The 15,123-nt window shown below is 37.3% G+C and overlaps 2 protein-coding genes across 5 annotated transcripts in view; one reads left to right on the top strand and one right to left on the bottom strand.

The window, feature by feature from the left end:
* The window catches only part of THOC1 (THO complex subunit 1), a 54,629-nt gene extending 47,733 nt beyond the window's left edge, over positions 1–6,896 (top strand). Inside the window, exons 18-21 of the mRNA XM_047698587.1 lie at positions 1,983–2,066; positions 5,007–5,154; positions 5,903–5,978; positions 6,489–6,896. Of these exons, the coding sequence (XP_047554543.1) occupies positions 1,983–2,066; positions 5,007–5,154; positions 5,903–5,978; positions 6,489–6,784 (604 nt within the window). The 3' untranslated portion in view covers positions 6,785–6,896. The remainder of the gene's footprint in view (positions 1–1,982; positions 2,067–5,006; positions 5,155–5,902; positions 5,979–6,488) is intronic.
* Positions 6,897–8,697: 1,801 nt separating this feature from the next.
* USP14 (ubiquitin specific peptidase 14) overlaps positions 8,698–15,123 on the bottom strand; it is a 45,222-nt gene continuing 38,796 nt past the window's right edge. For all 4 annotated transcript variants that reach the window (XM_047698588.1, XM_047698591.1, XM_047698589.1 and 1 more), the window contains 3 exons: positions 10,998–11,055; positions 10,540–10,647; positions 8,698–9,853 (listed from right to left, as the gene is read on the bottom strand). In XM_047698588.1, coding sequence (XP_047554544.1) covers positions 9,702–9,853; positions 10,540–10,647; positions 10,998–11,055 — 318 coding nt within the window. In that variant the 3' untranslated portion in view covers positions 8,698–9,701. The remainder of the gene's footprint in view (positions 9,854–10,539; positions 10,648–10,997; positions 11,056–15,123) is intronic.

Below are 15,123 nucleotides of genomic sequence, written 5' to 3'. Positions count from 1 at the left end.
AGTCAGAGAGACAAGCAGGCTCTCTGCCGAGCAAGGAGCCCGATGTGGGACTCCATCCCAGGATGCTGGGATCATGACCTCAGGCAAAGGCAGCCGCTTAACCAACTGAGCCACCCAGGCGTCCCGAGAATTGCTGATTTTTGAAGTCAGTTTATTAATTGCTACTGGCATTTTTTTTAGTGAAACAGAAAATGCATTTTTGTGAAACATTAGTTTTACTTACATATTATGATACACATACTTGCATTTATGTGTGTGTTTTGAGTTGTAATATGAAGTTAATTCCTTACTGTGGGTTGTAGGGGAAGTTTGAAGATCATAGTGTCTAAAGAAACTAGTTCACCTGCACAAATGAGACTGGTACCAGAATGTTCATTTAGCAATGTCACAGCAAAAATGGGGGAACCACCTCAATATCAAAGGGAGAATGGATAATGTGTGATATGTTTGTGTAGGGGACTGCTGTACATCAGGCATCAGAATGAGGTTGAGGACTATTGCATCAGATAGACATGTTTCAGAAAAATCAGGGTTAGAAGTTTGAAAAGCTTCAAAACAGTATACACTCAAAAAAAAAACACACAAAAATACTAAGTGATAAATATCAGATTCTGAAGTGTGGCCACCTCTGGGGAAAGAGAATGAGATCAGAGAGGGGAGTTGTATTTGTAATGTTTGTAAAACACTACATAAATACTGGTAGATTTTTTTTTATTTGTATACATTTTTATTTGTATATATTTTAATTGTATATATATATTTGTAGTTATTTTTATATATTTGTATTTGTAAAACACATGCATATATATGGCAGTGCCTGGGAGGTTCGTTCTGTTTTTAGTCTTGGTTGCTCGTGGTATAGTTGACCCTCAAACAGGGGTTAGGGTGCCAACCCCCACATAGTAAAAAAATGCATAAGTAACTTTTGATTTCCCCCAAAACTTCAGGAGCCTACTGTTGATTGGAAACCTTACTCGTAACATATACACATGATATATTGATATACAAAATATGAATACATTTTGTATGTTATATGTATTATATACTGCATTCTTACAGTAAGGGAAGCTGGAGAAAAAAATACTAAAATATTAAGGAAGAAAAAATACATTTAGAGTACTGTATTTTTTAAAAATCCACAAATAAGTGGACCCACACAGTTCAAACTCAGTGATGTTCAAGGATCAACTGTATAAGTAATTTTTAAACTAATAAATGGTTCCAAACACTGATCAATGATAGTCTGGTTGGGATTTTAGTGTCACCTTGCTTTGTCTAGTGTGATACATAAAAGAGTGGTGGTAAACTCCAGAGAAACCTTCCAGCCCTCTTAATGTTTACCAGTTAGAGAGTGTGTTATTGTAATGAAAGCTCTAAGATTGGGTGCTTGAGGTTTCCTTACAGAGCCCATTTTTCTAGTTTTTAGTCAAAGATGTCTTATAATCAGACCCTTGGGTCTTATTTGCTTGACTATCAAAATCTTATTTCTAAAACCAAATTCCAGAAAGATGCAATTAAAAACCAACCATGCTATCATGGGAATGACCTAAAATAAGCTCACAGTTAAATAAATCTCAGTGTGGCCTGGGTGTTAGTGTAGGTTTTATTAATTCTGGCTTAAAAAAAGTGCTTGAATACGGACACTGGATGTGACATTTTTCTCCTTGCTGGGGAAATTCAAATGCTTTGAAAGCCCCAGCTGCCCCTGTGACCAAGTAATATTATAGGATAGAGCCCAGTGACTGTTAGTGAGACATTACATGGAGTATAGTATATGACGTGATGCAGGACCACACTGACTATTGTCCTCTTTGAGAAGTTCCGTTCTGAGTCATTTACCTCCTTAAAAATCGGAGTTCCTAAGTAATGTGACTAACTCAAGTGTGGGTAATATTAGAATCTTTCATTGCCATTATTTTAGGAGTATTTATTATTAAGAACAAACACATATGATCCTCACTAGTTGTTTTTTTAACACTCAGGGAATACATGCCAACTTTGGAGGAATTTTTTGAAGAAGCCATTGAACAGGCAGACCCTGAGAACATGGTTGAAAGTGAATACAAGTAAGTAGTATTTATTATGAGCTAACATTCTACAATATTTTTTTAGGAATTGTGTACATTAGAACACTAATCAAGGGAGACCATTGACAGGTTAGTACTTTTCCTCTTAGGTGAATTTATGTACCAGGTTCACGTAGGTACACATTCCTGATTTCAGTGGCCATGCCCACTGACCAGCATGACAGAATCACACTTGTTTTGAAAATTAAGAACAATCCCCTTGGGCCTCCACCTTCCCTCTAATGATCCTTTTTTCCCCTTCCAGTCAATGCCTCCTGAGACATGTTGATAACCATTGCCTTCATTTCCTCACCTCCCGTTCCCTTGTCAGCTCACTGCCACTGGGTAGTCTCCCTGTCCCTCCACTGAAGTAGCGGTTGTCAAGGTCATAGCATCTTTTTTCCAACCTCCCAGCATTTCCCACTTTTCTTTCCTTCCATAATGTATTCTCTTTACACCCATTAAACTACACTCCTGCCTCACTGCATCTCAGCTGGCTCCCCTTCCACTCTGCCTAACTCCCAGATTTTGGAGTAACCTTAGGGCTCAGTCTCAGGTTTTTCGTCTAATCTAGGCAACACCACACAACCGTTTTTAAAGATTTTTTTTAAGGTTTTATTTATTTACTTACTTTAGAGAGAGTGTACAAGCAAGGTGAGGGGCAAAGGGAGAGACTCTCAAGCAGACTCCATGGTGAGGGTGGAGCCCTACGTGGGGCTTGATCTCACAACCCTGAGATCATGACCTGAACAGAAACCAAGAGCTGGGCACTCAACTAACTGAGCTACCCATGTACCCCAGCCCCATGGCTATTTCTTTTCTTTATTCGAGAGAATGAGCACAAGCAGAGAGAGAGAAGCAGGCTCCCGGCTGAGCTGGGATCATGACCTTAGCCGAAGGCAGATGCTTAACTGATTGAACCACCCAGGTTCCCCAGCCCCATCGTTTTAAATAGGCATTGTGGTGTCCTATTTTAAGGGCAAGCGCTTTGTCAGATTGCCTAGGTTCCAATCCAAGACACTTCTGTCACTCACTGGCTAGACTGCTAGGGCGACTGTAACCCCTTTCTGCTTGTTTTCTCATTGCTACACAGTAATAATACCCATTTCATGGGGTTATTCTGAGGATTAAAGAAGATGATTCGCTTTGAACCACACAGGACATGTAGTTAGCACACAGTAAATAGAGTGCTGTGACTAGCGTGACCTTGGACTAGTTACGAGTTAGTTACTATGATCTCTTAATGAAGGATGCTCTGGTCAGTTCTCCAGCATGAGAATTGTGGTCTTTAAACTCAGAAAGTCTGGTCTCCTGCTTAAACTGTTTCAGTGACTGCCTGGATGAAACCCAAACTCCTTGCTGGAGCCTAAAAGACCTCAGTCTGGCTGTTGACAACTTTCAGCCCATTTCCTCTGTTCTCGCTACACCAGCCAGGTTTCTGTTCTTCAACTCAAGAAGGTCATTCCACTTCAGGACCTTGGCATTTGCTATTATGTTTACTTGAAACTTCTGCCCAGGCTATTCCTGTGGTATAGGCTCACTTCATCTCTCCTCTGAGATACTGCCTAAGGGCAGTTTTCCCTGGCCCAGAAGCTCCTCCTTACCTGAAATTTTCATTTCTTATGTTCTCATCCTTACCACTGTGTGAAATTCTTATACCTTGTGTTTATCAATAGCAGTGACACTTGCCAGTACATTTACACATTCACGGTCTGTCAGGGACTCCCTGAGCACTTACCATATTTACCTGTATAGTAGAAACTGCCCCTATCTCCATTTTACAGTTAAACAAAGTGAGGCAGAGAGTGAATCATGTATTGAAGTTCTCATCTAGTAAATGCCAGAGCCAGGAAATCACTCTGGTCTCAAGGCCCTGCTTCTGACTGCAAGATTATAGTGTCTCAAGTGTTCAGGGTACCCATAAGGTCTGAGTGTTGTTGAGTGAATGAAGGTTAGATAGTTCTCCACGAACCTTGGTTTCAGAACCTGAGTGTTATGCATTCCTGGAGAGTAAAAAAGTTTGTATGTATTACTGGTGGGGAATTTTGAAAGTGCTTAAAAAGACTGAAACTGCTTAAATGGAAAGTTGTCAGAGAAATAGGCTGGTTAACTGATCAGGCAAAGCCTTATACCATGACATTAAGTTGGCAAGACCACAGTGTAAGAGTAGTTTTGCAAGTTTAGCACTTGTTAAAATTAGACGCTCATTTGTAAGAGAGGACTAAATAAACCAGGTTGCTACCCTTAAGAACTTAGGGGGATCTTCACAATTTGTGCTCTGAATTCTTCTGCAGCGTGGCTGGTTCTGGAACATATTTTTAGCATTTGTGAGGTTTCCATTCTCCCTGTGCGGCACCTGCTGCTGTGCTTCATTCGGGAACAGTTCGTGGACTCTGTCATCACTGCTCACTGGGGTGGCCATTCATGCTTCCCCCTTTTTGTTTTGGAAACATTTTTATTCATTGAGTTTGTTATTAAGCAAATTAAAATGAGATGTTTATATAAACGGAAAATGACATTGAATATGGTCAGAAGTCAATGTTGAACTTATAAAATACTCTGAAATTCACACCTGCAGATGGCATTGCAGTATATCAACTCACTGAATATAGTAAACCTATTTTTTCCAAAGAGGTAGATGATAACTGTCCTGCAACAGAACCTCACCACTATACACATACCAGCTTTTTATATTAAGTAAAATGTATATAAACTTTTCAGATGTGTTTGCTGCATAAGAACCTGCCTCATCAGATTCTGATTTCTAGTGTTCATTTGTAAGTGTACTGCACCCTTAGAGGTTCTTTAGGAATAAGATCAGAATAAAGAGAATGGTGCCTTTAGCTACTTAACCTAATTTACTGTGTGACATTCTATATTCTAACTGGAAGGCATATAGAAATAAACCATAAATTACAAGACGGACATTTCTTTTCCTAGGGCTGTGAACAATTCAAATTATGGTTGGAGAGCCCTGAGACTATTAGCACGGAGAAGCCCTCACTTCTTCCAGCCAACCAACCAGCAATTTAAAAGTTTGCCAGAGTATCTCGAAAACATGGTAATAAAGCTAGCAAAGGAATTACCAGTAAGTAATATCCATCCGTGTTTTCATAGTCTTTAGTTGTTATCTTACTTAAAAGTACTATCGCTAAGAAGCTGAATTTACAGTTCATCGCAGGGAAAAAAAATCACCTACAAACCTTCATATTTAAGAATAAGGAAAAATGCATTTCGGTGTACATTTATAGGAAGTACATAAATTGATAAATTTTTTATAAAGCATGTAATTTAATTTTAAAGCTCACAGTATTTTGGTTAAACAGTTATCTCACCTGTAAACTCAGACGTGAATTTCTCCTGTCTGCCAGTGTGTTGTCTTTATCAAACAGGATCTTTTATGGGTAGCAGTAGGCACCTTGACCTTTCTACTCTGTTCTCTTTTCCAATAAAATTTTCTCATTGTATTACTACAATATGGTAAAACTATCCTGCAAAATTCCTCGATAATTTTTAAGGACCTGGTTGCTTCCCTAGTTTTCTCTAGTCCATTGTTACTGTACACTGGATGTTTGCAAATCATCTTTGATCTTCCCATACTCCTTAGTGGCTCCCTTTTTCCCAGGTGTGGGGGAAGAGGGGTCTTTCCCATCCACTCCTTCTCCAGGTTAACACCACCCCACATCCGTGATCCTTATCAGAATTTCACATATAACATGCTCAAGGATAAAGTTCTGGGCCCTGTATGTGGAATCTCAGCCACTCATGTCTAAACCAGTAGTATCCCCAGTAGTTTTACAAGTTGGCATTCTTTTAAACTTTCTTCTTCATTTTAGCCTCCTTCTGAAGAAATAAAAACAGGTGAGGATGAAGATGAGGAAGATAATGATGCTTTACTGAAGGAAAATGAAAGTAAGAATTGAATTTTCTTGGCTATTTTACAAAATTGGAAAAGATTGGGGTTCTTTGTTGAGAGGTACGTTATTTGATCTACTTCTCAACTTCTACCATTTATCTCAGATGTTTCTTATATGAGGAATTTTAAACATTGCTTGACAACTTCTAAAATATTACACTTTATGCAATAAAATTTAGAAGTGATGGGAAGGGAAGTATTTACATTTGAAGGTGACTCACCTGTTAATGGAGGGGGGCAGTTAGCTGCTTTTCAGGGGAGGCCTTCATTATTAAAATAAAGGCAGCAGCTTCCATTTTAAAAGTACAGCTACCTAGTGATCATGTCTGTTAGAACAATATTTACCCCATGGAAAATACAGAAAGGAATTATTCTACTTCTAAAATAAAGCTTATGAAAGGTGATTAATATTTCAGAGGCCCTGTATCTTCCCAGTTCTGTTGTATATTTTGAACTGTACATATCCTCACACTTTGTACATAATTCACATCTCCTGTGTTTCCTAGGCCCTGATGTTCGACGAGACAAACCTGTAACAGGGGAACAAATAGAGGTGTTTGCCAGTAAACTGGGCGAGCAATGGAAGATCCTGGCTCCCTACTTGGAAATGAAAGACTCGGAAATTAGACAAATTGAGTGTGACAGTGAAGACATGAAGATGAGAGCTAAGCAGCTACTGGTTGCCTGGCAAGATCAGGAGGGAGTACATGCAACACCTGAGAATCTGATGAATGCACTGAATAAGTCCGGATTAAGTGACCTTGCAGAAAGTCTAACTAATGACAATGAGACAAATAGTTAGCTTCTTTCTTTCTCTTTTTTTTTTTTATTAAAACTGTGATAAGATTTTGTTACCAAGCAGCATTTGATAAGAGGTCCAATGGTTTTGGTAAACAATAAACATTTTTATAACAGTTGTTGTACAGTTGCCTGGTGCTCCAAGAATAACAGAATGTGTATTGGCTCTTGATAACTGATCTCAGGGTTTTAGGAGAAGGGAATAGGCTGGGAAAGTGGACTAAAGTGACTTCAAGGTCACCTATTTTTGTTAAAATATAATGAAGTCACTAAGCAATCTTTAGGGAGCATGGTGTTTCCTAAGATACACCATGCCAACTGCGTTTCCTCCATGCCATTAGTAGTTACAAAATTTAACTTGCTCTTCTGGAAATCCCAGAATGACTTTCTGAAACCATATGACTGCTCTAGTCTTATTTATGCTTTAAAGCAGAGGATCAGCAAACAATAGCCCATTTCCCACTTATTTTTACAAGTAAAATTTTATCAGCACACAACTCTGCTGACTTAAGTACAGATCCTTTTATGCTACAACAGTGGAAGTTAGTTATGTCAAAGATCTGGTCTGCAAAACTGGAAATATTTACTATCCACCCCACCCACTACAGAAAATGTTTGCCAGCCCCCAACTTTAGAAGAAATAGGGTGAAGTCTAAAAAATCCTAAATCCTTAAAATAGGGATGATAACTCCCGGGACTGATGTGAAGTTTGAGATGTAGGTGAAAGCAATCTATAAATAGCAAAGCACTATGTAATAATGGCTGGAAACAGTACCATCTACTTTTCTTGTTCCCACTTAAGTGTAATTACCTTGTAAGGCTCTAACATTAGGGCATTATTGTTTTGTATCCTGAAAGCCTACTAAGTGGATATTATACCATAAATGTTCTCGCTTGGGCGTAACCTCACTGGCTAGGCAACAGTGATACACCACAGCTCTAATAGCAGAAGGGCCTCAGTGCTCTTGGCACAGCATAGAAGGCACACTCAGGAATTGACATTTTCTCAACCACTTTCCCTTCTCAACTTATATGCAAGGCTGAACTCTAAAACAGCCTTATTTAAAGATATAAAATTTAAAACATAGTATAGGTCCAATTTCTTTTAAAAAAAATCTTTGGAATAATGCTTATTTGGATCAAATAAAATGAAAATTTTTATAAGGAATTACAATTTTAAAATTTTAATTCCATTCAAGGCATATACTTTGTTCTAAACCTACCTCATCTATCTACCAACTACAGCATCCTGCAAATCAGAAACTAGAATTCTAATTGCTAAATTTATGTCCTCAGAATTGTTCGACTAAGTAAGACTGAATAAGAAATGCAGAGTCAACAAGCATCATAACAATATCTAAGAATCATTACACTTCTTAGGATCTCCTCCTCCCCATTCTAATCTGCACTCTCCACCAAGGCAAAGGGAGTAATGATTACCAGTAACTACCATTTAGCGGAAGAAGCTACATACAAATAAGTTTCCCCGAAATCCTTATTTTATCCCCTAGCGTTCTCAGATATTATCACATTGTTCAAAGTTGAGAAGAAAATGGCCACTATTCTCTAGGAATCTAATAGTTAACCAGTGCTATGCTCTGCAGAGCATGAAGACAGCATAAATATAAGCATAAGATTTCATGATAATCCCCAAACTTCATTTTATATACCTCACTCAAAATCAGAGACAAATAGCTACTTTCCTATCCTCTGTCTAGCAATCAAGGCCCTTGAAACAAAGGTAAGGAACTAATTAATTAGAATGTATTAAAATGTAAGAAACCTACCACACTGAAATATCACTTACTCTTGGCACTTTCACCATCACTTTAAAAATCATTGCTGTTATTCGATTCTGAGATAAGACATTAAGATTTTGGGACTAGACGAGAGTAAAGACATCAACTGAGCCAAAGAAAAGAGACCAATAAACATCGTTGCATTCAGCATCCAAAGAACTCCATTAATTTTACAACTTTATATTTCTTTTAAACAGAACATAATGTGAGAAGGCAGAAGAGAACATTTTTAAATGGATGCCTAACAGCAGAGTAAAACTAACCACGTGCAGCAACTGCTTGCTATTAACTATACCTAAACAAGCCAAGCTCCAACACTCAGACAAAAGACTTGAGGTCAGAAGCTGTTAGTCCCTCTTTTTTTTTTTTATTAAATATCCTCATTTTCTAAAAATAAGCAACCAGAGCTTGTCAACGTTTTTTAAGGTTGATTACTACAAAACCATTGCAAAGTTAAATATACAAACCATAGTACATCAGAGAGACACAATAATGAATGTATAATCAAATGTACTTTACTGATCACAATTTATTTTAAAGTCATGAAAAGCCAGCAACAGTCAGGCTGGACAAATACTTGATTGTACCCATGTTTCCATAGGATGTGGGCAGCAGCACTGAGTAACACAATGAGAGCAACACTTACTTCCTTTCCACCTTCCTGGCAAAATTTTTGTTAGATAAGGCAAAGGATGGGCAGCTATGAATCACTGGTGGTTTGAACCATGCAAGAACAACAACAACAAAAAGAGTAATAGGTGTGCAATAAACATCTGATTGCTGAATCCTGGGCTGAAAAGGCAGGGGGGAAAATTTATCACAGAAGGCAATGGCTGAAAGGCATTTCAGATCAGAATTTTTAAAGATTAATGCAAGAAATAAGCTTTTTAAAAATGTCTTCCTGCAACCTTTGTACAGGGCAACACAGTCCCAAAGGCAATTTTCTTTTTTCTGTAATTTTTTTAGGTTGATCCAGAGTGGTCTGCTTCACCCTCTTTTGTTCCACATGAGAGGGGAAACACATAACACCACCTAAATATCTTCCTCTACAGCTCTGGATTATAGAAATGATCAACAAATAACATTTATTTCACACCTAAACATAAATAGCTAAAATGAAGATTACTGTTCACTTTCCTCTTCCATTATTTCAACTCTGCGAGGCCCATAGAGTAAAACATATGCTATGTGCCAGTCTCCACCACCAGAAAGCCGTAAGATATCCTCTGGTGTCACGATGCTGACCTTATCATCATCAAACTTAATCCATTCATCTAAAGAACAAGAGAAGAAAATGAAATTAATATTTTATTACATGGTTTTCTAAGTTCCATTCAAAAAAAGGTACTGAGTAATTTTATTATGCACAGCAGTATTCCATCTGCCATACTAATAGTTTTCAAAGTGTGATCCAGATGCCACTCAGGTTTTCAAAACCATTTCAGGGGTACCATGAAGGTCACAATTTTTTTTTATCACCACTAAAGCATTATTTGCCTTTATCCTCTCATTCTTTCAAGTGTGCTTTGGAATTTTCCAGAAGAAACAGGATGTGTGATAAAGCAAGAGACTAAATGCAGAAACAGGAGGATCCAGCTGTCTCCTAATAAGCCAGACAAAGCAGGCCTACAAAAACAAATCAATACTATTTCTTGCTGTTTTTTTGTTTTTGGAAAATACTGTTATCTTTGTTACTTATGTGGTATGTAATGGGTTTATTACTGCCAGTTTCCAATGAGTTAATTTCTGAATTTTAATTTCTATTATAGTAAATATTAAAGAGAATCCTCAAACAAAAGCTCTTTGTGGACCTCAACAATTAAGAATATAAAGAGGTTCTGACACTAAAAAGTTTGAAAACTTCTGTGCTATAAAATTTGTACTAAGCTGCTAAAATAATTAACAATTGGGGAAACAAAACAAAACAAAACAAACCAGAAACAAAAAGCATAATCCTTACCTTGTTTCCTTTTCACCCATGATACATAATGGCCAGAAGAGCTAGACCTTCCCTGATGTGTTAACACTGCTTGTAAGTCATAGTATCCACAATTATTGGAGCCAATGTCTAAAGAAAGATGTAAATCCCACAATATTAGACAATGAAGAGATGTGCTTTCTCCAGCTAGGTAGCAAGCAAGAAGTCTGAAGGTTAGCCTATTATTAGAATTCAGTAAGATACTACAGTTCAAAGTTAAGGATTTATGGAAGATATTTTAAGAAGTATGGTATTCACAGAACTATAAAGACTGATTTTTACTGCATGTCCAATTTAAGGTAACATATTTTAAGAAATCTTTCTTTTTAAAAAAAAGCATGATATAAAAAAAATAGGTAAGTTTGTCAAGACAGTAATTTTACCTTAAACACACAAATACACAAAGAGTAACTCAATTGAAATGATTTTTTTCCACTTACCATCAGCAAAAGAAAAAGGCTCATATTTAACTTCTTTCTGGGGACTATTTTTGTCACTCTGAGGGGAAAAAATTTAATTTTAAATAATGACACTGGAAATAAAATTTGTATTCTCAATAAGTATTCATTTCCACAAATATTTACTGGCGACAATGCAAAACACTACCTTACAACATTACTAAAACGATATAACTATAGTTAAAACTATAAACCCAAAGGAGCTACACTTAAACAATATACAGTCTTGTATGCACAGTAACAGACCCTCTGATTCTAGGACAAACTATGAGCTGCTAAACCTACAGCATACCAGTGAATATAGCAGTACAGATAAACAGCTCTCTAGGGTAGGAAAGGAAAACCCAACTCTATATTTTTACCAAAATACTATCACAAACCAGAAAGGATTTAAAAGAAAAAAAAAAAGTACCACAATGAAACAAAAGTCAAATTGCTGCAAAAAACGTTAAACCTACTAAGACATGGCCAACTGCTCAAATGAACTGAGTACTGAAAGAGACAGAATTTACTATTTTAGACAAAGATTTTTGGTGGGAATTCCCTGCCTCAACCCAGTTCAGTGTAATATAAAAATATTAAACTTATCTAGGCATATGGGCACAAAGTTATTAAAAACTATAATGATGATGAACACACTCCAAGTAGGTTAAAGATAGCTGGAGTGACAAGTTAAAGGCTCCTACAACAAAAAAATGGCAATTAAGTCAATGAAGACAACCATTCTTTTTTGTCTTAAAATTTCACATCTAAGGCAACCACAGAAAAAGGTATACAAAGAAAAGTATTTTTTTTTAAATTGAAGATAAGTCAAATTAGATTTTTTTTTTAAGATTTTATTTATTTATTTGACAGACAGAGATCACAAGTAGGCAGAGAGGCAGACAGAGAGAGAGAGGAGGAAGCAGGCTCCCCACTGAGCAGAGAGCTGGATGCGGGGCTCGAACCCAGGACCCTGGGATCATGACCAGAGCCGAAGACAGAGGCTTTAACCCACTGAGCCACCCAGGCGCCCCTCAAATTAGATTCTATTACATGGTCAAGTAAACCTACAAGGCAATAGGGAGAAGTGAAAAACAGAAGAGAAAGCAAAATATAACAGATTTAACAAATCAAGTTATATTAATTAAATGTAAATGGTCTAAATATACCAATAAAAGATATAACAGTATATTAAAAAACATGACCAACTCTATGCGGTCTGTAAGAAACTCTTCAAATATAATAATATAGGCAAATTTAAAGTAAAAGAATACAGAAAGACATCATGCAAACATTAACAGAAACAAAGCAGCATTGACAATAGTAATATCAGAAAAGTAAACTTCAGAATAAAGAAAATTACCAAGGACAGAGAGGGACATTGCATAATATAAAAAGGTCACTCCACCAAGAATACTTAGCAATCTTAAAGATGTATGCACCAAATAACAGAAGTACAAAACATGCAAAGCAAAAGCTGACAGAACTGAATGGAGAAACACATAAAAGTCACAATTTATGTTTCCTCACTCATCTCATAAAAACTAACAGAACAACTAGACAGAAAAACAGCATCGTTATAGAACATGCAAGACCACCATCAACCAACTGGATCTAATCAACATCTATAGAAAATTCATTCCATTCAACAACAGTAGAATACAATTCCCCCCCCCAAGTACCCATGGAACATATACCAAGATAAATCACATCCTAAGCCATTAAGCAAACTTGAACAAATTTAAAGGAATTTAAATCACACAAGTGCTTTCTCTCACAATGAAATCAAACTAGAAGCAGTAACAGCAAGATAATAGATAAATTTCCAAATATTTGGAAACTAAACCAGACACTTATGAATAATACAAGGTCAAAGAGAAGTCTCAAGGGAGATTTTTTAAAAATACAAGGAGCAGAGAGGTGCCTGGGTGGCTCAGCTGGGTAAGCAGCTCAGGTCTGATCCATGCCCCACATAGGGCGCCCTGATCCGGGAAGTCTGCTTCTTCCTCTACGTCAGCCCCACCCCAGCCCCTGCTCATGCTCTCTCTCATTCTTGTGCTCTCTGTAATAAATCAGTAAAACCCTAAAAAAAAAAAAAAAAAAAATACAAGGAACAGAATGAAAATGCAAATAAATGTTAACAATTTGTAGGACACAGTGAAAGCACTGCTGAGACAAACCTTATAGCACTAAATGAATACATTAGGGGAAAGTTTGAAGTAAAAAACCTAAGCTCTCACAATTTAAGAACCTAGAAAAAGGAAAACAAAATAAAACCCCAACAAGCAGAAGAAGAGTAGAAATCATTAATACTACAGAAATACAGAGACAGATTCATTTAGCCAGTTCTTTGAAAAGATCATAAAACTGACAATCCTCTAACAAAACTGACCAAGGAAAAAGAAAAAAGACAAATTACTAGTATCAGGAATGAAACAGAGGACAGATATCATTACAGACCCTGTAGACATCAAAAATAAATAAATAGGGGGACGCCTGGGTGGCTCAGTTGGTTGGACGACTGCCTTCGGCTCAGGTCATGATCCCGGAGTCCCGCATCAGGCTCCCAGCTCCACGGGGAGTCTGCTTCTCCCTCTGACCTTCTCCTCACTCATGCTCTCTCTCACTGTCTCTCTCTCAAATAAATAAATAAAATCTTTAAAATAAATAAATAGATAGATAGATAGATAGATAGATAGATAGATAGGGCGCCTAGGTGGCTCAGTGGGTTAAAGCCTCTGCCTTCGGCTCTAGTCATGATCCCAGGGTCCTGGGATCAAGCCTCACATCGGGCTCTCTGCTCAGCAAGGAGCCTGCTTCCTCCTCTCTCTGCCTGCTTCTCTGCCTTGTGATCTCTGTCTAATGAATAAATAAAATCTTTTAATAAATAAATAAATAAATAAATAACTACAAGGAACAACTACAACACAAAATTGACAAGCTAGATAAAATGGATCAATTCCAAGAAAACAAACCTAATACAAAACACATCATGTGAATAGCCCATAACTACAAAGGAAGGTAAATATTTAATTTAAAAATGTCTGGGAGGGGCACCTGGCTCAGTGGGTTAAAGCCTCTGCCTTCGGCTCAGGTCATGATCCCAGGGTCCTGGGATTGAGCCCCGCATCAGGCTCCCTGCTCAACCCGGAGTTTGCTTCTCCCTCTCTGCCCCTACCCCTGCTCATGCTCTCAAATAAATAAATAATCTTTTTAAAAAATTGTACATGAATACTTACAGTAGCTTTATGCAAAATAAATGAAACTAGAAAGAATCCAGCTCTCCTTCAACAGCTGAATGATTAAGCAAGATATGGCATATGCATACCATGGAATACTCTCCGGCAACAAAGAAGGAGCTGCTGCTACACAAAATGACCTGGGCTAATTTCCTGAGAATTATGTATGTGGAGAAAAAAATCCCAAAAGGTTACATACTATATGATTTCATTTATATAGTGTTATATATATATATATAATATATATGGATATAAATATCATATATATAATGGATATATAGATATACAGATATCCCATTTCATATCTTAAAATGACGAAACTACAGAAATGGAGAACAGATGAGCAGTTGCTAGGAATTGAGGAGGCGGCAGAGGCCAAAGGAAAGTGGGTTTGGCTACAAAGGGGCAGTATGTGGAATCTTTGGAGGGATGGGAATGTACTGTATCTAGACTGCATCAAAGTTAATATCCAAATCATGATACTGTATTATTGTTTTGCAAGATATTACCACAGGGTAAACTTGGTAAAAGGTATCTGGATCTCAACTTTTTTTTCTTTTTAAATATTTATTTATTTGACAGAGAGAACATGCACACAAGAAGGGGGAGTGGCAGGCAGAGGAAGAAGAAGCAGGGAGCTGAGCAGGGAGCCCAATGCAGGGCTCAATGGCAGTACCCTGGGATCATGACCTGAGTTGAGGGCGGTCACTTAACTAACTGAGCCACCCAGGCACCCCTCTTCATATTATTTCTTATAAATGCATGTGATTCCACAATTATCTCAAAATAAAGTTTAATGTTTTTTAAAAAAGCATTTAACACACACACACACAGCAATTGCAGAAGAATATAAATATATATAATATCACACAGGAAATATTTCTAGT

Source organism: Lutra lutra, chromosome 12 (assembly GCF_902655055.1).
Source record: "Lutra lutra chromosome 12, mLutLut1.2, whole genome shotgun sequence".
NCBI lineage: Eukaryota > Metazoa > Chordata > Mammalia > Carnivora > Mustelidae > Lutra > Lutra lutra.
Note: the sequence above shows the minus strand (reverse complement) of the source record. Positions and strands in the feature narration are given on the sequence as shown.